Raw genomic sequence first — 25,663 nt, 5'->3', positions numbered from 1 at the left:
CGTTTTCCCACCCCCGGGAGAGCAGATGACGTGTGGGGTCTCTGTCCATTCCTCTATAGTCCCTAGTCTCGGGGAGGGGGAAGTTCGTGACTCCGCAGGCAATGGCGGCGGTATTTTGAGCCGCCTCGCAAATATCTCGTCCTCTCTTTCCCCTCGCGTGGGAGCGCGCTGGCATGTAGGCCTCAGCAACAGCCAGGAGGAGGCGGAGCTGACGCGAGCGGACCGGCGGATTCAGGTCCCTCCTTCCTCAACCCTTCTTCCTCAATTCTTTCTTTTTCTTGCGCCTTCCTTTCGTCTTTCTCCTGTGCGTCGCGCGTTTCGTTCCGCGCCGCTGCCGCAGAAAGGAAGCGGTGGTGGCACCACCAGCTTCGTGCCCCACGTCCTCTTGCCCTTCGTTCTCTTAGAAACAGTCCGAAGCCATCTGCAGCGCCTCCGACATCGGCCGTGGGGTGTCTCGCTCCACCCCCTGCCTGGAGCAGGTACACGGACACTGAAGGGTGACTGGGGGAGGATGTGGACTCGATTTCTGAGAGCTGTTAGCGCGGTGGCGGTGTGCCCAGAGGAGCGGCGCGGGGGGTGCTTGGGCCTCCCCAAGGCGTTTTTGCTGCCTTTCGCGAGGCGAGAAGTGGCAGGGCGTCTATCGTTTTATCTGGCGGACTCTCTCTCTGACGTGATGGGTGCTGCGGTGGGAGGCCGCCGGGTCAGGATGGCGTACACCCTACTCCCTCCTTAGTGGGGCAGGCAGGGAGGGAGACAACGAGGGCTTCCTCAGTCCTCGCTGAGAGAGGAGCTGGGTTTTTGTTAAAAAAGCATTAGGCCGGCAGCTTCCACGTCTTTTGTGTTTTGGTGTCCTGGGGGAGGGCATTGGTGTGTGGAGGCGATGGCGACTAAAACGTAACAAGCTTTGAGCACTTGGTGGTGCCTCCCTTTTTGTCTGGATTACTGAGCTGCATTTAATTGTCACTGGGAAATGCCTGGGTTTGATCCGCATTTATTTCTTCTTTTTGCTTCATCTAGAACGCTGTTAGAGAGGCGTATACCTCGAATATCCTTGCTGGTTTTGTGTTGGTTTTTTTTTTTTTTTTTTTTTATGGTTCATTTTCTAGACGGGGATATTCAGATAAATAAGTATTTATTTAACCAGCCAGTTTAACCCCATCTAAGGTTTTATTATTGATTTAAAATTAGTATTTTTATTCCCTTTATTATATTAAGCAATTAATGTGGTACCTAAATGGGGCCTCTGAAAAGGCTGGAGAGGGACTTTTTACAAGGCCATGGAGTGATAGGACAAGGAGGCATGGCTTTTAACTGAAAGAGGGTACGTTTAGATTAGATATTAGGAAGAAATTCTTGACTGTCAGGGTGGTCTGACACTAGAACAAGTTGCCCAGATAAATTGTGGATGCTTCATCCTTGAAAGTGTTCAAGGCCACGTTGGATGGGGCCCTGAGTAACCTGGTCTAGTGGGAGGTGTCCCTGCCCACGGCAGGGGGGTTGGAACTTGGATGATCTTTAAGGTCCCTTCCAACCCAAACCATTCTATGAATCTATGAAATATTAGGGTAACTTGAAGTGCTTTTATTATGCATGTCACATAGTTCATAAGTTGTAGTTTCTTGGAAGTGCACTTGGTGTGCACAAAAGCTTAATTAGATTTGCCTCTCAAATAATCTAAATATCTGCTGTTATTAGAGTTGACTATGCCTCAGTTGTAATTTGGAACTAAAAAGATGTTTTAGTTATGAGACTGTTAACTGTGATAATAACAAAGTATTTATGTTCCACTTTTAGTTTGGGTGGGTAAACTTGCCAATAACTGTGAAGGTCAGTGGTGTAAATTACTGTTTGAGTTAACGCACTGAATAAAATAGTTCCTTTTTATATTGGGAGGTCAGGGTTAAACATGGACATCTCTGAGGGTTAAGACTTGCTCTTTTTGGAGATAGGAGAGTTCATTATATTTTTTGCAAAGGTTTGGTTATAACCACTCAACCAAAAGGTTGGGGAATGTATTTGTACGGTTGTGAGAGTGTAATAATATGTTAGGCCTCTGATCATAGCTGATTTTTATTCTTGTTGTGAAATAGAGATGAAAATGTCTGAGATAATGCAGCATCATGAGGCAGTTTTCTTGATTGAAGTATCTGCACTCCCTTTTCCTCTAGAAAAGGAACTGTAGTCATATTAATTGAATTTTGTATTTTTCTCTTACAGTGGGTGCATGCTTGGCTGCTTCACTTCTATGGGTTGTTGGAGTTGGCAGCCTTCAGAGATATAAATAGGAGCTGATTTCTGAGGCCCCTGTTGACAAGGTTTTATGTCTGAGTCTTTAGATTAGTCTGTCGCACTGCAGCCTTGTGACAGGCAGAAGCTAATGTGCTCAACCATGTGACCCAAATTTCTGAAAAAAGTTTGGTAAAGCAGATACATAGTGCTATTAGCTTGTTTTTCAGAGTAGTACAACTGAATTTGTAAGGCCTTAGGTACTTTGTGATCTTGGTAGAAAAGTTTGTAGGGAAGAATTGGAGAAGTCTGTAATCCGTCTTTTCTGAAAACTTCACTTTCACTGTTGATTCAAAATATTAAATGGCATATTTTAGTGTCCTGGTTATTAGATTAAATTCTGGAAAGTGTATTATAACCCAGTCAGGTGATACCTAGACTTTAAGGACTGAAAAAACAGAATTTCTTAAGCATTGGATAACAACTTGATCTTTTAATTAGCAGCATGCATTTCAAGTAGTGAAGGACTGTGCTGACAAAGAGCTATAAAGACTCTTGTTTGTAATATGTTAATACCAGCATTAATACCTAAAGTTAAACTTAGTAACGATTCAAAGAAATCCTTGAACTATATGTAAAGCACACTTTTATTATGGCTGGGGAGATGCAGGGGGTTTTGCCCCCCCCCATACATTCCACCGAGTAAAGAAACACAACAGCTTTTTATACATTTGAAGGAGTGAGTTTCAAAATTATCTATCACGTACACTCTTTGCCTTATCTAAATAGACATTTGGTTACCTAACTCCTATTCTTACTACTATAGAGTAATAATAATAATGGCCAGTCTTCGCGATCAAAAATCCGGGGAAGGTCTTTACACCTTCCAGCCTGCGCATTGGATTTTTTAGGTGAGACCCAGTGTGCGCGGAACTGAGCCCACCCTTTAATCCTAAGGTTCATCTGCCGGGGCCAAGCGAGCTTGGACGGTGGCAGCGAGGTCCTTAGGACGTAGATGGGTTGCCTTTAAGGGCTAACGAGCTCCATCAGCCCGGGAGTGGCCCTGACCGGGAATCGAACCCGGGTCTCGGCGGTGACAGCGCCGCGCCCTTACCACTAGACCACCAGTGGCTCCTTACTATAGAGTAGTTACATAAAGTTTTATCACTTCAAACAGCTTACGTTTCCCCCACCCCTCTTTTGTCTCCCTTGCAATGCTACATGCTAGAAGTCCTTCCTGCCTTCCCTGACAGTCCCTTTTGTTTATGTAAGCTAGCTTTATCTTAATTGCCCATAGTTTGGGCAGCAACCTTCTTTCAAGCAGTTACAATTTTGCAAAGTCACATTTAACATATAACTAAATTTTTATTGTATTTTATCTTGTCTTTATTTCAGTAAGTGGTGAAACATGCTAATTTGAAAGTGGAACAAGTTAATTGAAATTGATGATGATAGTGTATGTGTTATCATTTTTGATAGGGCTTTGACTGCACCCGCAGAAGTACAGTCTTTGTGTTATAATAACTTAGAGCTACAATAAAAATGAGTAATTTTTTAAAGTCTTAAATTTTCTGTTGTATCCACTGATTGGTGTATGGCTGTAAAACTGCAATTTCTTAAGAGGTATATCAGAATAAGTTTGAGTTTGCTTTCTAGTACTGAAACAAAGGTATAAACTGTTGAAGACCTGTGCCCACCAGCAGGCAAGCAGATTGATTTTACTCTTTTCTCCAGCTGTTGATTTACTTTGATCCTAGAAGTTTAGATTAACTAGACAAATGCTGCTGTCAATTACAGTTCTCATACTGTTGAGATATATGGTAACAGCTTGTAGTGTGGCTTTAAGTTATAAAAAGTATTTCTTTATGCACTAATTAACATTTGGTCTACTTGAGTTTTCATGAGCATCAGCAGACAAACATCCTGTTTTGTGGCTCCCCTTAAAGAGGAAAGCAGTAATCTGGAGTTTTCACTAAAATGTTTCCAAATGCTATAGGCAGTACTTTCACTACATCTAAATTTTGGAGGACAAGTGTTTCCTCAGTTTGTAGTAGATTGCTTGATTACTGTATTGTAGTTTTATTGACATTGGGAACTAAGGATTTGGTTACTATATCAGTTTTTCTACCTAGCTATTTTTTTCTATCTAGCTTTGTTTTGCAGTGGTCAACTACCAGTGAAGGTGAAATATTTTTATTCCTAACTTTTGCAGTTGATGGCAGAGATGAGAGAATTATCTACCTTTTTGAGATGCAGAAGTCTGCCTTTATCTTAAAGACAAAAGATTTAACTGGCTCTTTGGAAATGCATGGGGTGTGTAAATTAATGTGTTCAACAGTCTAAAATAGCTTTCCTTTTCATGGAAGAGTAAGATCTGGTCTAAGCTTATTTCAGAAACGCTTTTGGATCATGTTTTGAGGGCTTATGTTGTTGCTAGTTAATATTTAGTATTGGGCTTTGTATGCAATTTAAGCAAAGTTAAAAGACTTGTTATAGAAACATCTTCTACAGATATAAAATACAGTCTTAAAATGACTGTTGCCCATCCTTCAGTGTTGTTTTTTTTTATTTTTGTTCTGTTTAACAAATGTCATGAAAGTACAAACTGCTAATAATGGGATTAGCATTGGAATGATGTAAGATCACCATTACTGAAAAAGTGGAGCAGTCCTTTTGGAGTCTGCAAAGATAAACTATGCTAATTACCAGAACTGTTTAGTAGATACAAACTTGGTCCTGCTTGTTCTACCCATCTATCTGTGGTTTGGTGGGTTTTTTTCTATGCTGTAAGTGCTCAGAGGTTGTTAATAAATTTTTTGTTGGCCAATTAATTCAAGTTGGTCATAACCTGCGCACACAGTTTGGTGTCTGATAACTATATTGCTTCTCAGTTTTACTGTGTGTATTTGGTTTCTATGGTTAGGTTTTGGTAGCAGGGTGGGCCATGGGGTGGCTTCTGTGAGAAGCTGCTAGAAGCCTCCCTGTGTCAGAGCCAATGCCAGTCACTTTTAAGATGGACCTGCTGCTGACCAAAGCTGAGCCCATCAGCAATGGTGATAGCACCTCTGTGATAACACTTAAGAAGGAGGGGGAAACTGCTACGCAACAGCAACTGGAAGAGAGGAGTGAGAATATTTAAGAGAAACAACTCTGGAAACACCAAGATTGGGGAGGGAGGTATCGCAGGGTACTGGAGCAGGGGCTGTAATCCTGAGGGAAGCCCATGCTGGTGCAGGTTTGCTGGCAGGACTTGTGACCCTGTGAAGGAGCCATGCTGGAGCAGTCTGTTCCTGAAGGAATATACCCCATGGAAAGAAAAGATGGAAGGGACCCACAGTGAAGCAGTTTGTGAAGAACTGCAGCATGTAGAAAAGGACCCATGTTGGAGACATTTGTGGAAGACTGTCTCCTGTGGGAGGGACCTCACACTGGAGCAGGGAATGTGAGGAGGAGGGAACAACAGAGATGTGTAATGATCTGACCACAACTCCCATTCCCTGTGCCACTGGGGGGTGGAGGGGTGGGGGAATAGAAAAATCACAAGTGGAGTTTAGCCCAGGAAGAAGGGAGGGGTGGGGGGGAAGGTATTTTAAGATTTGGTTTTGTTTTCTCATCTTACTCTGATTCGATTGGTAATAAATTGAATTATTTTTTCCCAAGTTGAGTCTGTTTTGTTCATGATGGTAATTGGTGAATGATCTCCCCTGTCCTTATCTTGACCCATGAGCCTTTCATTGTCTTTTTCTCCACCTGTCCAGTTGAGGAGGGGGAGTGATAAAACAGCTTGATGAGCACCTGGCATCCAGCCAAGGTTAACCCACTAAACTATGATAATGTTTTTTACCTCTCTTAGATGTTCCTGACAATGTTACTTATCAATACAATTGAAGTATTGAATTATATATTAACATCCATATAGCCATCTTTAAAAATGCTGATATCACTTTTTGTGGGCAAGGTAAGCAGACTTACTTTAATTCTATAACCCTGTAATTGATTTTGGTGAAATGCCAGTTCTTAATGCAGTTCTTGGTTTTATTTACAGCATTGAAATGGCTCAAGAGACAAACCAGACTCCAGGGCCCATGCTGTGTAGTACAGGATGTGGATTTTATGGAAATCCTAGAACAAATGGCATGTGTTCTGTTTGCTACAAAGAACATCTTCAGCGACATCAGAATAGTGGTAGAATCAGCCCAATGGGTAAAGGTTTGAGACATTTTTTGTGTGTGTGTCTGGAAAATATATTGTATAGGTGATGAGAGGAATCACAAAATGTATTTCAGGAGATCTGATTGCTGCATACTAAAACTATGAATATCAAAGGGTATAATACTTTAAATCACAATAAAAATGCTTTTTTGTGTAATTTATTGTGGCCCACTTGGTGTTGAACCTTAATTTGGATTTCTACTTACCCACTGCTACAATTGTCTTCTTATACAATCCTTGTGTTTTGGTCATTGACAACATAGTCCATCTTTAATTAAGAAGATGCAGTAGAATGAGGAATGATTGGAAATGGTTCATAACTATATTCAGAACTACTTGACTAACTTATATTCTATACTTTGCTTATAATTAACTTCTCAAATTTCTGTTATATAGGGGCAGCTAGTGGTTCAAACAGTCCTACCTCAGACTCTGCATCTGTACAGGGAGCAGATGGTAGCTTAAGCAAGTGTGAAGGTACTGCTAGTAGCACATCTGGAAAATCAAGGTAAGACTATAGAATCATTTAGGTTGGAAAAGGCCATTAATATAATTGAGTCCAACCATAAACCTAACACTGCCAAGTCTACCACCAAACCATGTCCCTAAATGCCATGTCTACACAGTCTTCTAAATCCCTCCAGGGACAGTGACTCAACCGCTGCCCTGGGCGGCCTGTTCCAATGCTTGAAAACCCTTTTGGTGAAGAAATTTTTTTCTAATATCCAATGTAAACCTCCCCTGGCACAACTTGAGGCCGTTTCCTCATCCTATCAATTCTTACTTGGGAGAAGAGACTGACTCCCACCTCATTACAACCTCCTTTCAGGTAGCTGTAGAGAGCAATAAGACTCCCCCCCCCCAGCCTCCTTTTTTTTCCAGGTGAAACAACCCCAGTTCCCTCAGCTGCTCCTCATGAGACTTGATTTTTAGACCCTTCCCCAGATGGAGGTAATTATTTGAGGTTTGAATGAACTAAGTATATAGCAAGTTAAAGTAACATTGCAGTAAAATTGCCCTATTACAGAGAGTTTCTGCAGAGAAAAAAGTGACAGTGCACCTTACAGTTCTTTGTGAATCTTTATAAATGAGAACTAAATAGTGCTTGGTGTTGGACTTACTGCATTTACAAGGACATTTCTGATTTATCTGGGGAAATATTTGCTACAGTTTGCCTAGTCTCTTCTAGGGAAGAGAGATCAGGTCAGGAACATGAAAACATGTATCAATAATAACTGATTGGATAGTTTGATGGATTTTGACAGTTTAAGCTCTTATTATGTACTCCAAACTAATGTAATCACCCATTTCACTGTATGTAAACAGAAATGTGCTTGTTGCCGCTTTGCCTGTAATGCAGCAAATGACAGAAATGAGCATTTCAAGAGAGGAGAAAGTATCACCAAAAACAGAGATTGAGCCAGGTATGTTTGCAGAGTAATACTGGATACAACTGACTTAACAGAAGCTGACTATTTACTTTCAAGTAGGCATATTTCTTTGTGGTGATTGTCTTGAGGAACTGTTAATTGTGAATGCTTCTTGAGTATTAATACCCTCAGAATCAAGAAGAATTACTAGTGCCAGAATATAGTTTTCAGACGTGTTCAATTTTAGTACATAACTTTTGACACTTGAGGAGCATTTTTGCTATCAACCCTTCATTTTTAAAAGAAAGACACTTAAATTGTATCTGGGCTCAAAATGTTCAATTTTGAAGTCAGTGTTTATTTCTTTATAAAGTCTAGCAGTACAGTTTCTGCTGACTTGTGACAATCAAAATGGTTTTATTGCATTTGAAGAACAGAATTCTTAAATTCTATTCTACAAAAAGGATGAGAGTGGGGCAGAAGGGAATAAGGGAATACTTGATTTAAAATACTAATGAAGACTGCTAAAGATATCTGCAGTAGATATAACTGAAATGCTGTTCTGTGGATATAGAATACTTATGGCACTAATTGTTTAGTAAGAATGTTCAGTTTAAAAAAGTGAGTGTATTCATGTTTATTATATAGCAGTATATTCAAATTGGTATCTTAATATGCTTGTTTGATATCTATAGGTATTGATACTTATTAATTTTAATAATTCTGAAACAGTCTTAAAATATTAAAAGCTGATTTTTAATAGGAAAATCTGTTTGCTACAACTGAAGATAAAATTGTTTTGTGTTGAAAATTCCTGAAGGTACCACTCAACACTGTATAGATGCATACTTATCAATAAGACTGCTGTTACAGCTGATAGTTAATTGCTCAGTGTTTGTACATAGTTTTTACTATTTTAATTAAGTCATATTAAGTTAAAAATGTGACATGAACTAAATTACAATTGCTTTTACTATATTCTTTTTTGATTATGTATGGACTAAGGAGATTTTTACATGTTTCAGCTTCTTGTAACTTGTGCTCTCTGAAGAGAATTATTGTATGTTGCGACGGTGGATTGGGAAAGGGAAAAGGGGGCTCCAGGGCCTGGGGTTTTTAGCCCATTACCTGGAGGGGAAAATGCTCCCCCGCTGCCTCCCACTACGTGGTCCCCATGGAGCCCAACAAGACTCACAACAGAGACCAGCAGAGGAGCGAGCAAGAGAGATTTATTGTATGGGTAGGGATATATATAGGTTTGGGGGGGATTACAGAATAACCAATTAAAAGTTCAGGGGGTCTTGCAGAACCACCAAAAACAAGAAAGGGTTAACAACCAATAGAAAGGAGTAGATAAAAGCCAATGAGAAAACTTCCAGCTATCTCCTTAGGACATTGCTGAACAGAGATAATGTGGGGGACTTTGGGAAGAAGAAAGTGAGTTAGCAAAAAACGACAAAAAGCCATTTTGGAAACATGTTCACTTAAAACCAGAAGTTTTTAATGTTGTTTCTTATATACTGTAGATCCATTGCAACAGTATGTAACTTATAAATTTATACTTTGTTACAATATTTATAAACCCATATTGTCTTGTTAGGAATTGCTACCTGAAAAAGTGACAGGTAGGAAAGAAAAACATAGCAGTGGTCAAGTAATATCTGAATTTTGTCTAATTAAAACTGCCAATAGGGTTTTGTCACTTTACCAACTGTAAAGGGCAGTCTTCTATTTCTGTTGACTAAATATCCATTTTCTCATAACAAGACAACTAAATGGTAGTGTCACACAGCACTCTATTGATTAGAATGGGGGGGGGGGAAATCCCTAAAAGCAACTCAAGATAATCTTGCAACTTGAAACTCAGAGTTGAAACCAGTCAAAGCTTTGTTAAAGCTTGTGTAGAGATCATGGGGAAAACTACTATGGATTTTGAATGTTTAGGAAAAAAACCTTCTATAAAAAAATTGTCTTCTTTAGTATGTATCCTTAAATTTGTGAAACAGTCTTCAGCTGATCTAAAAGCTGAAATTCATCAAGTTTGGGGCAGATTTTAGACAGCACAGAATAGTGTCTTTGTATACTGTTTTTAAATTACAAAGGTTTTATCAGACATTTAGGATATAGCAAACATGTAGTGTATTTACTAGTACATCAATCCTGTAAGTGTCTTGCAGTCAAAAAAAACTGGCCTCAACTTTTTATAAATCCTTATTCTGTTTGGGTTAGTTATGTTTTTTCCCTTCTCTTTTTCTGCAGCATCCAATATGCATTGGTCTCTCTTCAGGAGGAGCTGAAACAATAGTAGAGTAGATAATTAATGTCACCTCATAAAACAAAGCTAATACTTTCTATGAGATGTAATTCTCCAAGATAATGCCTATCATGATGTTGCTAATTAAAATACTTTAGTTTTATCTGTAGTCTCACCCTGGCAATTCAATTTCATAACTGTCTATCAGATTGTAGGTCTGGAACAAATGATGTAGCCTTGAAGCAAAGTAGGTTTTGTGGTTTTTTTCCTTAAGCATTATGAAGGCTCATTTTATTCTGCAAGTCAAAGTTCTAAATAGTTAGGTCTGCACAATTGTCTTCAATTCTGTGGAATGAAAGTATACACTCTTGCTGTTTGGATTTTAAGCATCTGATTCCAGAGGGTTCTGAAGTTGACAAAAATGAAGCTTAACAGGCTTGTATTTTCTTTTGTTTTTCCCAGGTTGAGGTTGTAACCTGGATTCTCATTCAGAACAAATCAGGCCTGAAGGCAATGAATCATATCTTAGCATTTGAAGGAAGAAAGGCATGACAGATGTAACTGGCCTAGTTGGTTGTAATTTAGATGTCTAACATGCTATATTTTGTTATAACTTGTAATTTCTTAGTTCAACTTTCTTGCTTGTTGTAGTTTTGTAATTGAATTGTGGCATGTGTTCAGTTGCTTATCTGATGAACTGTATAGAAGTCAATGAAATATAAATACCTTTATATCAAAACTCCAATTCATAATTGAGCATTAGTTATATCATGCATTTTATAGGCTTTTGATCTGCTTCTGCACTTAATTAAGGATTTAATTTTAGTTCAGTCTTGACCAAAGGCAGAATATACCTGAAATACTTACTATTGTTTGTATTTGTGGGGTTTTTTTCCTTTCTAACTTATAGGAATTAAATGCAAAAAAACTTATCTAATTTCTTTATTTCCCTTGATTATTGCATCAGAGCAATACCATTACCAGGTTGATGAGGCATAGTAGAGACCTTGAAGAAACCTGTTTTGTTTAAACAGATTTTTAAGTGGCAATAAAAGATCCATACAAGAGAGCTGACTTACATATTGAGCACTAAAGCCAAACTGTTGTGAAAACAAGTATGTTTAAATAATCCTATTATATCAAGTCATAGTGTATTTCTAGCATTTTTGGGCTTTTGTGGGTCACTACCTTTCTGAATGAATCTCCTCTCAGAGCTGTTAGTGTTTCCAGATTTAATTAGTCTAGCATGCATATCAAAATCTTTATTTTTCTGAACCCAGTAATAGCTTTTTTTTACAGAGCAATGTGGTGAGGTATTACTCTGAAGCTACAGATGTGCAGTAGTGTTGCCTATGAAGAAGGTGAACTGGAACTTGAAATGCATATGGTCTTGTGTAAAATAAGTATTAAAAAATCTTCCACAAACATTGTTAACTTACAGTCTTATTCCATCCATGTTGTAGGTTACCCTTTCCATTCCTGAAAGTTGCCATATAATGAAATTAATGAGATGATGATTAGCTCATTTGTCTTTTGGCTCTGTACCAAGCCAATATGATGAGTTATTTTAGTGTCCAACACCACAGCTGTCCTACATGTGGGTTGAGACCCTGTGTTATGGGTTGCCCTCACTTGTGTTACAGATAAAACCAGTAGCTATGAAATATACAGTGTGTTGCAGATAATATTCTGAGTAATATGCTTAATATCTTATGAGATATTGAATGTTCAAGATCATAAATTATATTGTTTACCTCTTGTTTTAACATCTGATTCTGATTTGTTTTTGAACATGGCTATAGTATTTAAATGTAGACAGTTCCTTTGTGGCTGTCAATAAAATCATCAGATACGTCAATTTTGTCTTGTGTTCCAAATTATCTTCCCATTTCCCATGTCTGCTGTAGCTTGAGTAGAAGCCCCCAGTTGAAACAGTTCTGAAATGGAGCTAATAATCTCTTTGAAGTCTTGAACCTGTCTATCTTGAAAAATAAGATTGAGGGCCAAACTGCTGGTCTTGTGCTTGTTGCCAATACCATGCTATTGTATCTTTCTGAGAGATTTGCAACAGGCATTAAGCCTTGATGGCAGCCAGTCTAAACCATATTTCAGTGTGGTACTTAAACAGGGGTATCTGTTATATTGATGTAAGAGTAAAAATATTCAGTGTGTCTATTAAACATGTGAGAGATTAGTTATATGCTGCAGAATAGTTTTATCCCAGTTCATTGGCATCAAATTGAATATACAGTTTAGCTTTTTATCATGGACACCTAGGTCAGCATAGCAGTTGCAGTTTCTGAATAACAAAATATTTATTCTCAAGCTTGATAAAGCATAATAAATACTGTCAGTCTCATTTTCATTGACTCAGACTTTATATACAAGTCAGTTATGTTAATGTGCAGCACAAGAATTTGGTAATTTGTAGTATAATCTTCAGTTCTGGTGCTGCAGAAGTGCAGTATGTTTTTCTGAAGATTTTTGGGTACTCTCTATTACCTTTATCCCTTCTTCTATTTCATTTTTTTCAGGTCTTCCATGGTAGGAGTTGGGGATTACATTCATGTAAAAGTAGTTAGAATGCTTAAAACTCTTTTTTAATGCTCTCAAGCATTTCACTCTTCACTGGCATGCTTACTGCTTCCTATTACTGTGGAAGTCAATGCATTTTGTTAAACTGATAGGGGTCTATTTTAGCTAATTTGTCTGGGTATCGAGGAAGCTTCTAAAACCTTGTTATTACTTTGGTAGCCCTTTCTGAATTTATTTTATCGTCACTTACAAAAATAAAGCATGATGGTAAGAAACAAAGATAAAACTAAAATTACCTTCCTTTCACCCCTTTCACCCAGCTTCACTTCCAGATTCTCTACCTCCTCCCTCTATATTCTGAGTGATGCAGGAGGAATGGAGGGTTGCAGTCAGTTCACAACTGTTCTCTACTATTCCTTCCTCCTTACATTTTTTACCTGCTCTAGTATGGGTCCCTCACATAGGATACAGTCCTTTATGAATTGTTCCAGCTGTATTGGTGTGTGTAAGGAAAATCACTGTCAGTTTTGAAAGTCTAGTTACAGAACCACAGAATGGGTTAGGTTGAAGGGACCATACTTGGCCATCTGGTTTGACCTCCCCGCTCATGTAGGGTCATCCTAGAGCACATTGCACAGGATTATGTCCAGACTGTTCTTGAATATCTCCAGTAAGGGAGATTCTACAGCCTCTCAGGGCAGTATGTTCTAGTGCTTGGTCATCTGTACAGTAAAGAAGTTCTTGCTCATGTTCACATGGAACTTCCTGTGCATCAGTTTTGCCTGTTGCCCAGAACTGGACACAGGACTCCAGATGTGGCCTCATGAGAGCTGAGTAGAGGGGCAGGATCACCTCCCTCGACCTGCTGGAAATGCTCTTCCTAACGCACTCCAGAACACCACTGGGTTCCATGCCCACAAGGCACACTGATGGCTCAGGGACAACTTATTGTCCACCAGGACTCCCAGGTCCTTCTCCACAGAGCTGCCCTCCAGCAGATCACCTCCAGCCTGTACCAATGCTTGGGGTTATTCTCCTTGGTGTGCAGGACCTGCATTTACTCCTTGCTGAATTTCACACATATCTTCTCTGCCCATCTCTCCACCCTGTCAAGGTCCCTCTGAAGGGCTGCACAGCACTCTGGGGGATCAGCCACCCCTCCCATGTTTGTCTTGGCAGCAAACTTGTTGAGGAGGCATCAACCCTCTCATCCAGGTCACTGATGAGTAAGTTAAACAATATTGGGCCCAGCATTGAACCCTGGGAGACACCACTAGTGATAGGCCTCCAAATAGACCCTGTGCCTCTGGTTATGATCTCCTGAGATCTGTCAGCTCAGTTCTCAATCCACATCCAGTGCACACTTCCTGAGTTCTCCTATGAGGATGTTGTGAGAGAGAGTCAAAAGCCTTGCTGAAGCTGAGGTTGACAGTGTCCACTGCTAATCCACTCATCAACAATATCCACCCCTCATCCATCCAGGTCATCGTTTCATCATAGAAAGCAATCAGGTTGGTCAAGCATGATTTACCTTTAGTGAATCCATGCTGACTTCTGATCACCCTCTTGTCCTCCATGTGGACAGCGATGGCCTCCAGAATGAGGCACTCTATCACCTTTCCAGGATGGAGGGGAGGCTGATTGGTCAGTAGTTCCCTGGGTCTCCTTGCCCTTTTGGAAGACTAGGGTGACATTTGCTGTCTTCCAGTCCCCAGGCACCTCTCCTGATCACCACAGACCTTTCAAAGACTGATCAGGAGCAGCCTTGCTATGGTGTCCACCAACTCTCTCAGCACTCGGGATGCATCTCCTCTAGGCCCTGGACTTGTGGATATCAAGTTTGTTTAGGTGTTCTCTAACCCAATCCTCCTTGACCAAGGGAAGGTCTTCCTTCTGACATTCCTTTACCCTGGTCTCCTGGGTCAGAGATCCCCAAGGGCTGGTCTTACCAGTGCAGACCAGTGCAAAGAAGGCATTCAGTAACTCTGTCTTCTCTGTGTCCCCTGTCACCAGGGTCCCTTCTCCATTAACTAATCAGCCACATTAGCCTTTGTTTTCCTTTTATTATTCATGTACTTGAAGCAGCCCTTCTTGTTGCCCTTGACATCCTTGGCCAGATTTAATTCCAGATGGGCCTTGGTCTTTCTTGTCTCATTTCTGCTTCCTCTGACAACCTCTTTATGTTCATCTCAAGTGGCCTGACCCTGCTTCCCTATCCTTTATATGTCCTGCTTATGCTTGAGTAATAACAGGAGTTCTTTATTCATCCATGCAGGTCCCTTGCCCTGTTTGCCCAATTTCTTGCTCATTGTTGGTACAGTGTTTATTACTTTTTCAGAAGTCTCAGAGTCACTGTGGATTTAATACTTTGGGGTCAGGGTAGCGTTATTCTTCCTATTTGTAGGGCATTTCTTTGTGTAGGTTGAACAGCTGTGTCTTGGGGCTTACTTCTAATCGTTAGTAATCTTGCTGTTCTTCCTCTGTCTGCTTTGAAGATGCATCTTACTTTCAGACTGAGAGAAGTAAATGTTCCCAAATATACAGTGCAACACTTGTATTTGTGGGGGGGTTGTTTGTCTTTTTATTTTTCAGGCACTTCTTGTACTGGTTCCTTATCCTAGCAGATTTATGATAATAGAACTGTAGAATTGTTTTGGTTGGAAGGGACCTTAAAGATCATCCAGTTCCATGGGCAGAGACACTTTTCACTAGACCAGGTTGCTCAAAGCCCTGTCCAGCCTGGCCTTGAACACTTCCAGGAATGGAGCATCCACAGCTTCTCTGGCCAACCTGTTCCACTGTCTCACCACCCTCACAGTAAAGAATTTCTTCCTAATATCTAATCTAAACCTGCCTTCTGTCAGTTTAAGGTCACTATCCTGTGTCATATCACTCCATGCCCTTGTAAAAAGTACCTCTCAAGCCTTCCTTTAGGCCCTATTTAGGTACTGGAAGGCTGCTATAAGGTCTTCCCATAGTCTTCTCCAGGCTAAACAGCCCCAACTCTCTCAGCCTATCTTCATAGGAGAGGTGCTCCAACCCTCTAACCCTCTCAGTGGCTTGTTCCAGCAGGTCCGTGTCTTTCTTATGCTTGGGGCCCCAGAGCTGGATGCAGTTCTCTAGGTGCTGTCTCGTGGGTGGAGTAGGGGGGGAATTACCTCCCTTGACCTGCTGATCATGTTTCTTTTGAAGCAGCCCAGGATACGGCTGACTTTCTGGGATGCAAGTGTGTGTTGCTGGATCGTGTCAATGGTCTCATCCACCAACACCCTCAAGTCCTTCTCCCCAGGACTGCTCTCAGTCTGTTCTCTGACCAATCTGTGTTTATGCTTAGGATTACCTTGAGCCAGGTGCAGGACCTTGCACTTGGCCTTGTTAAACTTCATGAGGTTTGAATGGGCCTGCCTCTCAAGCCTGTCCAGGTCCCTTCCCTTCAGCACTTTGACAGCAACACACAACTTGATTTCATTGGCTAATTTACTCAATCCCGTTGTCTGTGTTGCTGACAAGAATGTTAAACAGCTCTGGTCCTGATAGGGACCCCTGAGGAATGCCAGTTGGTACTGGTCTCTACTTGGACATCTAGCGTTTGACGGCGACCGTCCAGCCAATTGCCTATCCACCAAGTGGTCAATCTGTCAAATCTGTGTCTCTCCTCTTTAGAGACAAGGATGTTGTGTGGGGTGGTACCAAATGCTTTTCATGAGTCTAAGTAAATGATTTTTGTCACTTTTCCCATATTTCCCAATCCTCTAACTTTGTCATAGAAGACCACCAAATTTGTCAGGCACAATTTGCCTCTAGTGAAGCCATGTTGGCTGTTGACAATCACCTCCTTATTTCCCATGTACCTAGGCATAGCTTCCAGGAGGATCTGCTCCACGATCATGCAAGGCACTGACGTGAGACTGACCTGCCTGTAGTTTCCTGGGTCTTCCTTATTTCCATTTTTAATAATGGGGGTTATTTTTCCCCCTTTTCCAGTTAGTGGGAACTTTACTGGACTGCCATGACTTCTCAGATATGATGGATAGTGGTTTAGTCACTTCATGCACTAGTTTCCTCAGGAACTGTGCATGCATCTCATTAGGTCCCATGGACTTGTGCACCTGCAGTTTCCTTAGATGGTTTCAAACCTGATCTTCTCCTACAGTGGATGGTTATTTGTTCTCTCGGTCCCTGCCTTTGCCACCTGGGTTTTCATCCACCAGTACCCTGAAGTCCTCTACATGGCTTCTCTCAATCCCTGCATCCCCCAGCCTGTATTGATATTGGGGGTTGTCCTGACCCAGCTGCGGGACCTTGCACTTTGCCTTGTTGAACCTCATGAGATTCACATGGGCCCCCTTCCTGAGCTTGTCCTGGTCCCTCTGAATGGCATCCCTTGTGCCTGTTTTGTTGTTCCTGATGATAGTGCATTTTACAATGCCTGTGGTTAATTTATTGTTGTATTACTTATTAATAAGTTTTTTTAATCGTGTCAATTTCTGGAACTTCTTTTTGCTCCCAAGTTCTTCAGCCTTGTCGCAGGAGAGCTGGTCTCATAAAATTGAAGGGAAACAAACCTCATCTGGTAACCTGAGTTGGTGGTTGGCAAGAGAAATAACCATGCTGCTGAACAGAGGACTACATACCAACAGGATCTCTGTTAAGGCAATAAAACATATTCTGGTGATAAAAGACTTTGCTCCATATGAATAGGGTTATTGGTACTGAGGAGGTAGGTCTGCAGGTGACAGCAACAACCATTTTCCTACCATCGTTTCAGCTTTTATCTAGTGATTTATTCCATGGGAGTCATATGGCAATCACTTTGAGTACTTTTGCCTGATGATTAACACAGTATGATTTCTGGCATAAAATTTATTTCATGTATATTAGGGGAAGTATTTTGTGACAAGCAGTTGGCAGGATACTATCTGATGAATTTTACTACTAATGTTATGTCGGAACAACTAAAACTTATATTTCATTTGAGATACAGTTTGATGAAAAATGGGGGGTTGTTTTTACGTGTGAGCTTTAGTTAAAGGGTGTTGTCCCTGTTCTACCTGTTAATCGGAAGCAACTTTGAAGACTTCATTATCAAAACTCATTATTAGATCTAACTGCTGGCATAAGAGTGGGTGAATGCCTCCTTTTTGCATGTGTTTGCATGTGTTATCTGTGTAGAGTAAGGTCTTGGGGACCTTTTAGTTGCCCATTTCTGCATGTTACCAGATTTTCTTTTTTGGAATGTGTTTTAGTTGTGGGGGGAGGATCCTCTTAGGCAGCTGTTTTGGGAAATGGACCTTTGCACTTAGGATTATCATTGCTTTCTAGTTCCCATGTTGCTGGTTGTGACAGTGAACGCTTGTCAGTTTATTTATATTGAGGAGGAAATACATTTGTAGTAGTTGGCAACATTTTCCTTTAGATGGATTTGTTTTTAATCTTTGTTTTGTGACACAAAATTATCTACTACGCTATCTCTTTGTCTTGATGGCTCAGTGAGCTCAAATCTGGTCACTGCTGCACTTGCACCACTTCTTGGGAGGTTTGACCTCCACTGGTTCAGGTGGTTCCGGCTATAAATATGTCCTATAACATGCAACTCAAATACCAGGTTACTCTTGGTCCCTTTGTACCAGGCCATAGGGTTTAACATTGCAGTGAGCTCCTCCCCTTGTGTGGTGAGTTGACCTTGGCTGAACGCCAGGTCCCCACCCAGCCGCTCTATGACTCCCCTGTCCTGCTGGGAAGGGGAGAGAGTAAGGTGGAAAAAACAACTTGTGGGTTGGGATAAGGCAGTTTATTTAAAGCAGAAGCAAAGTGGAAGCTTGTGCACGCAAAAGCAAAGCAAAAGATAACATGGTTTATTCTCTACTTCCCATGAGCAGGGATGGTCAGCCGCTTCCGAGAAGCAGGGCTTCAGCACGCGTAATGGTTTCTCAGCAGGCAACCATTGGAGACAATGAATGCCTGCCTTCCTGCTCTGTACCTTAGCTTTTATATCTGAGCTGACATCATATGGTATGGAATATCCCTTTGGTCAGTTTGGGTCAGCTGGCCTACTTGTGTCCCCTCCCAGGATCTTGCCCTCAATTGAGGAAGGAATGTTGCAGTGCTGATGCTGTGCTCAGCAGTAGCCAAAACACTGATGTGTTATCAACACCCTTCTAGCTACCAATGCAAAGCACAGCACTGTGAGGGCTACTATGGGGGAAATGAACTCCAGCTCAGCCAGGCCCAATACATCTTGCTTCTGCTTTGACTTGGATTTATTCACAGACTTCAGTCCCTTAGGAGTGTACCTGGTTCAAGTGGAGCCTTATCTATGAGCCACAGTCTCTTTAGGGTATACCTGCTGCAGCACAGACTTATCCACAGCCACAGTTGCTTTGAGGTGCACCTGTTCCCGCATGGCACAATCCCTTCAGAGATGTACCTGCTTCAGTGTGGCCTTACCTACAGCAACAGTCCCTTCAGGAGTGTACCTGCTTTGTCATAGACTTATCCACAGCCACAGATGCTTCAAGGTGTACCTTCTCCAGTGTGGACTTCTTGGGCCACAATCCCTTCTGAGGCATACATGCTGTGGCACAGATGTAACCATGGCCACAGATGCTTCAGTGTCCTGTTCCCATATGGACTTATCCACAGGTCACAATCCCTTTGACTTGAGCTCATACAGAATTCCAGCCTGTCCAGTACAGCAGCAATGCCCTGGACATCTGCCAGCCCATGTGCATGCATGGTCATTGCTATTATCAAAATGTTCTCAGACACAGCAGAGTAAGATGGTAAACAGCCACTAACGAGCAGTACACTTCAATTAAGTCAGGCAAGTGAGCCCATGGCAAGCTCAAGAGCCTGCTGATTACTAGCTAAACAGCACTAACAGCTATAAATTTGACCTAGCATGTTCCAGTCAAATCTGTTGTTATCTCAAACCCTTCAAGCCCCTCATTGGGCACCAAAAATGCTTGTTGTGGTTTAACCCTGGTAGTCAGCTAAGCACACACAGCTGCTCGCTTGCTTACTCCCCCAGAGTGGGATGGGAGAGAGAACTGGAAGGTTCCCTTTTTCCATCTACTGTAGCTTACAACTAGCATTTAATTTTAAACAGACTGGTAATAAATCAAAAAGGAGCTTGACCATGCTACTTGACTGGGAGATGTTTAGTCAATTTCTTAATGCCTATCACCTAAGGTCTGTGATATCTAACAGGCTTACACTGTTGCATCAGTGCTTTTAACCTGATTTTTTTGGTCACAGGCTCTGAATTAGACAATCTGATACTGAACACTACTTTCCTTGGGGTTTAAAGACAAATTCAAAGGGTTATACCTGTTCATCTTGAAAATATTAATTGTCAAGACAAAGGAATTGTTTAATAAAAAAAACAGCTGTGGAAATTACTCTGAAAATTATTAATAGCAGTTATGATTGTAGTGCCATACCTTTGCTTTTTATTAATAGCATGCTTAAATATGGAAAAAACATATATCCAAGACTGGATAGTATTATTGTCCTCAGAATTAGCAAAATAATGTTGATGCTGAACTCTTCACACTTTCTAGAAAAATCTGTAGAATATTCAAAAATAAAGTCAGTAAAGAGCTTGAGTTGTTCCTTAGGACTTACAGTTATCATATTGCATAAGAAAGTACTGTTTTCCTGTTTAAGACTTTTTGGGTATGAGCACTGAAAGTTACTTGTTATCTCTGGAAGTTTGTCACTACTGAATCTTGTTCACAATCTGAAATATGAACTACTGACTGGAGACTCTCCTTGTTAACTTCTACAGTGAATTGTGAAATGGGGCTTGGATCTGTGAGGCTTTGTGTTAGTAGTAACAGGCATATGAACATAATACAAGTAAAATCTTATAAGAGCAGGTATTAACAGTAAAGGTAATAAAAAGTTAACTAAGTTAACTAAAAGTTCATGATGTTTGGAAAAAATCCACTTTCAGTATGGAATGCTTACTGATCCAAAAGGATCTCAACTAAGAAATCCTATTTGTATGCATGAAGTTGGTTACAAGTGAGTCCTTTAAACTTATATTCTCAATTGTTAATTATGGAGTGTATTTTATAGCTTACTCAATATCTTTTAAGACAATAGATGTAATCATACAACTGAGTGTCCAGGAAAACTGAACAGGGACAGACTCCTTGGGTTGTATGTGTTAAAGTTTGTATACAAACACATCTCCCTTGACTGTCCTCTGCACTAATTTGAATATTAAAAGGATTTTAAAAACAACTGATAAAAAATTAATTTTTCAAAGAAAACTAACAGATCCACAGAAGTTCACAGAAGGACCCATTTTTATTCTGCATAAACTTGAGTAAAAAGCGACAAATTTGACCAAAAGTGTTCATAACAAAGGCAACTGAAAAATGTCATTTCAATTCAAACTGCTTGATCATTAAGGCTGAATATAGTACAAGGATACTGGTATCCAATGTAAATATGTTTTTTTTTTCTTTAAATTAGTGAAAAAAAGTGTCTGAAACAAGGGCTCTTTTGAGCTATGTGGTTTGTAATAGTATGCTTGATGTATCACAGAATCTGGTTTGAAGCTCAAGAACGTTAGGTGTTATACTGTTTGAGGTTTTAGATCATCTGACTTGGCAACTATAGTGGCAGAATAACTTGATACTATGACAAAAAACCATTACTGTAAATGTCACTTGTTTCTAAAATATTTTTCTGTTGACTTTTCCAGAAGTATCCTCTCTGTTCAACAACTTTGACAATGTTGTTATTGTTTTGGAATAATTTAAACTGGGTCACATTACTTTTAATATTGTGTGTACATGATCTATATGGGTGTATACAGGTGATAACACTAGGTATCCTGTATGTCATGGGTTTACTGACCAACCTCCCCCCCAGGGCTGAAAATAGTTTTTCCAGGTGAATTTCTGGAGCAAAGCCAATCAAAAGTTTTAGTAACACCTCTGCCAATTACATATTTAAGAAAACGGAAGAGAAGCCTGTTGCGCAGAAGAAAATGGAAGAGCCAGCGTAGCAGCCAGCCCTGTTGGGCCCAGGCATCTGCCCCCCCCCAGGGCCAAGTCTGGCCCAGGCAAGGGGGGGCCGGCCCCCCTTCTCTCCTGTAACCGAGTAGAGGAAAAAAAACTTCAGAGAAAAACCTGGGTGAGACATGCTGCAGAAGGAATTCCGGCAGAGAGATAACGGAGCCTCCAAGGTCAAAACTGGCAGCCGCAGGAGAGAGAAGAGAAGCCCGAGGGAGGGGGAAACTCCTTCTCTCCCCCTCTCTCTTTCTTTTTCCCTTCAGCAGGGAAGAGACTGAAAACTAAAAACCCCTGCCACCTGTAGAAGATTGCTGGGGAGAGGAAACCCCCCTCTGCAGCTCATGAAGGAACCCACGCTGAAGCAGAGTGCATGAAGTAGATGTGACTCCATGGGAGGCCTAGATAAAACAGAGTCCTGCTGGAGACCTGTGGCCCATGGAGAGAGAGATCTACACTAGAGCAAACTGGCTCGGGTAGGATGTGTGATCCCAGTGAGGGATCCATGCTGGTGCAGCCGAATTTGTGACCTTAAGGGACAGCAGAGAATGAAAGAACTGTTACCCAAAGGTAAACTCACGCTAGAGAGGTCCATCAAGGACTGTCTCGTGAGGAGGGACCCCACAAGCAACAGGGGTAGACTCAAAAGCCATTACTCCTTGTATCTGTGGGAAGACCATGGTGAGGCAAGTGTCCCCTTGCAGTCCATGGAAGACCCCACAGGGCCTGGGTAACCCCCAGCCTCCGGTCTTAGCCCAGGAGTGGGTAGGTCCAACCCTGAGGTCGACATAGAAGAAAGAGAGAAAGAGAAACAGTTCAGCTGCGACGAGTCAGAGCTGTCATCCTAGAGATAATAGAAGAAGTGCTGCAAAATTATTTGAAAGACCTATAGCTCCGGAAATGGAAAAGAGACTGCTTCTCCTCCTGAACTGATATGAGGGGGGAGGGGTATTTCTGTAAATACATAGCACTTTTACCTGGTTAGAATTGTATATATAGTTCTTTAGTTTTTATCTTACTAGTAATAAATCCTAATATTATTCTCCCCAATCAGATCTCTTTTGTCTGCATAAACCTTCTCTCAACTTACAGCAATTGTGTGGGGGGTGAGAGAAAAATTAGCCCAGAGTAAACCCATGACACTGTATTTTCTAGATGATGGAACAGTGGGGAAAACTTGATCATTTTCCATAGAGATAAAAGGAAAGTTAATAGAATACCTATTCTACTTAGTACTTCAGACAATAAACTTCAGGGTCTTAGTAGAGGGGAATTTACTGTTGATAAATACAAACATGCTAGTGAAGTCAAGAAAAGGAAGAAAATAACCTTTATTTCTTGCTTTAACAGTTGTTACTCAACCAAGCCTATCAGTTTCTCAACCTAGTACTTCACAGACTGAAGAGAAAGCTTCTGAACTGCCTAAACCAAAGAGGAACAGGTGTTTCACATGCAGAAAGAAGGTTGGCCTTACGGGTATGATAGCACTATGTCAATATTGAATAGATTTATATGATTAGTTGCCTCTTACTAGATTAAATATGTTGAAATCTGTAGGCATTAAACTCTTTTTTGCTGTTTCAAAATCCATAATGTTAGATCCCTTAATAAAGCTGATATTTGAAAATATTCATTTAACTTAATCTGTTACAGTAGCTGCAAATACCCCCTTTGTAATGTCTAAGCCCTTAATTTATAGCTTTCGTAAGTCCAAAGCTTCCTAGTGATGTTACTTTTCCTTTTTTCTTTATACAGGGTTTGATTGCCGATGTGGAAACTTATTTTGTGGACTTCACCGTTATTCTGACAAGCATAACTGTCCATATGATTACAAAACAGAAGCTGCAGCAAAAATCAGGAAAGAGAATCCAGTTGTGGTAGCTGAAAAAATCCAGAGAATATAAACTAACCTACTTGTGTAAAGACTGACTTTTATTTGTTTTATTTTAATATACCCTAGGAAGGCATTAAAGAGCAGATGCATGGCCATTTTCTTTTGTTCTCCAAAGTTTTAATTTTAGCCTTGTCTGCCTTAATGACATTTCAGAACATTTGAGTGTTTGTTACAGGCAGAATTGGATAGATACAGCCCTTGAAAACACATATGCTCTTCTCAGAATATGATTGGAAGGTCAGAACCTGCACAGGAAGACACATGCACAGAAGACAGGCTCTAGTTCACATGTACCAAACAGATGTATACTTCGTGTTTGCAGCAGATCTGCCTTTTGAGCTGTTCAAGGTGTATATCACTAGCCAAAGACTGTGCCTGTTTGGGAGAAGGATTTGCCAGAAAGGCTGGGGGTCTACTTCTATCCATTTAAAATCTTATTCTACTTTTAGTTTTCACACATTATTGTTTTCCAGCAGAATATAAGACATGTAGAGTGCTCTACCACCCAGTAAGATGAGTGTTGGTGTTATATTTAATAAAAAAGTCATTTAGCAATTGCAATGAGAAAAATGGAGGGGGGGGGGAAGATATATATATAAGAAGAAATCTATTTTGGAACAGATAACATTAACTTTAGAATCTTGAAAATGAAACTAATTTCCCAAAGGAAATGCCCTGTTAGAAACTTAAGAACTGACCTGCAACACTTGTCTGCTTTTCCTTGCATAGCTAATAACATTGTTTAGCACAATATTGTGCTAAAATTAACTTACAAAACAAAAGCTACATGTGGCATTTTTAGGCATACCACTGCAACTCTATCAAGTGACACATGCATCTTTGTAAGTTGCAGAAGTATTTGAGAAGTTTATTCTTCATGTACTTCTTAAATTCAGTGTGTTCTGGGTTCAAAATAATATTAGGAGCTTTTTTCAATTAAAAAAAGTTTTAAATGTAACAATAATTGGGTATGGAAATCATACCCAACATGGCTCCTGTAGTGGGAGCTGGAACCACTCTTGGAGGGCTGGTTTATCATTTTTAATCATATTTGGGTGTAGGACTGTAGTGTTCTTGGGTGTATTGCATGGACTCCATTATCTACAGCTTTGTATAATAACTAGAAAGGGCAGTAGAGTTCACTGATGCTTGTCTGGTAATATCACTTCTGTGTTATAATGGAAGGGGTTTTTGTGATGTATGAAAATTGTGGGGTTTTTTTATATAATCAAGTATAGTGTAGATGAGTGTTGTAATTCCTCTTCTCATGTGTAAATAATTGTGTATGTGCATAAGATGCTACTTATGATTTTTATTGCAGTGTTCAATCTTAGTTTTTTAGTTCACCATTAAAAGCATCAATCTTTTGCTATAACTTTGTTCTTTCAATTTAGTTATCAGATATGCAAGCATGTACAGATAGTTCATACTTAGGTTTTGCACATAATCACACTATCCAGCATCTATGCTCTGTTGTATTATGTAAATAATAAAAATCATGTACAGAAGGAAATGCTTTTTGTGCTAGTTCATTGGTTTATTGCTCTAACTTAAAAGTGGCCCTGTGGAGGTTGGGATACAAAGCTAGTACTAGGTTTGTATAGATTTTTTTTTTAAACCTTTCTAACCTCCTCCTATTTCTTATTTTGACATACTGACTTTTTTAAGATGACTTGTTGAGGTCAGAGAAACATGAACAGCTGAAAGACAGGTAACTACTTGATGACCAGACAAAAGATGACAGCAAACAACAGTGTACTCAAAAGGGAATGAAGGAAATATTAACAGTGAACTTTAAATGTTTGTGTTCTGTTGTGGGTATTGGGTTGTTTTATTTCTTCTTTTAGTTACAGAAGCTATTTCCAGTTGATCTGTTCTAATACAGCCAGTATACTGACTACATTGTTTTGTTAAAATCTTCCTCAGAAGGCCTGGGCAGAGTTGTCAGGGTCTGTATCCAAATATGAATGTCACATATGCCAGACGTACCTGTCCCAAGGAAAAACAAAAGTACACAACACATGTTGACTTGAAAGAAGCTATCTTGACTGCTGAATAATACATAATAATAGTTGATATCAGAAATGTATAATGTGCATCCCATCAGTCAGCTAGTACTTTCACTCAAGAGATGTCATTACTGCTG

At 40.3% G+C, this 25,663-nt stretch overlaps 1 protein-coding gene across 7 annotated transcripts; it reads left to right on the top strand.

The window, feature by feature from the left end:
• Positions 1-3: 3 nt before the first annotated feature.
• On the top strand, positions 4-25,030 carry LOC126637134 (AN1-type zinc finger protein 5-like). Of its 7 annotated transcripts, none has more exons than XM_050310072.1 (7): positions 9-235; positions 6,080-6,184; positions 6,272-6,435; positions 6,835-6,946; positions 7,765-7,862; positions 22,974-23,099; positions 23,379-25,030. In XM_050310072.1, exons 3-7 carry the CDS (start codon positions 6,279-6,281, stop codon positions 23,525-23,527), a joined length of 642 nt encoding a protein of 213 aa, XP_050166029.1. In that variant the 5' UTR covers positions 9-235; positions 6,080-6,184; positions 6,272-6,278; the 3' UTR covers positions 23,528-25,030. The 7 variants fall into 7 exon arrangements, with proteins under 7 accessions (XP_050166023.1, XP_050166030.1, XP_050166029.1 ...); XM_050310069.1 differs by having other exon boundaries at positions 9-479; XM_050310073.1 differs by lacking the exon at positions 6,080-6,184 and having other exon boundaries at positions 8-235.
• Positions 25,031-25,663: the final 633 nt, after the last annotated feature.

This window comes from Myiozetetes cayanensis, unplaced genomic scaffold (genome assembly GCF_022539395.1).
Source record: "Myiozetetes cayanensis isolate MyiCay16 unplaced genomic scaffold, myiCay2020 scf143, whole genome shotgun sequence".
In the NCBI taxonomy this organism is placed as follows: Eukaryota; Metazoa; Chordata; class Aves; order Passeriformes; family Tyrannidae; genus Myiozetetes; species Myiozetetes cayanensis.
This window is presented reverse-complemented; position numbering and strand designations above follow the sequence as displayed.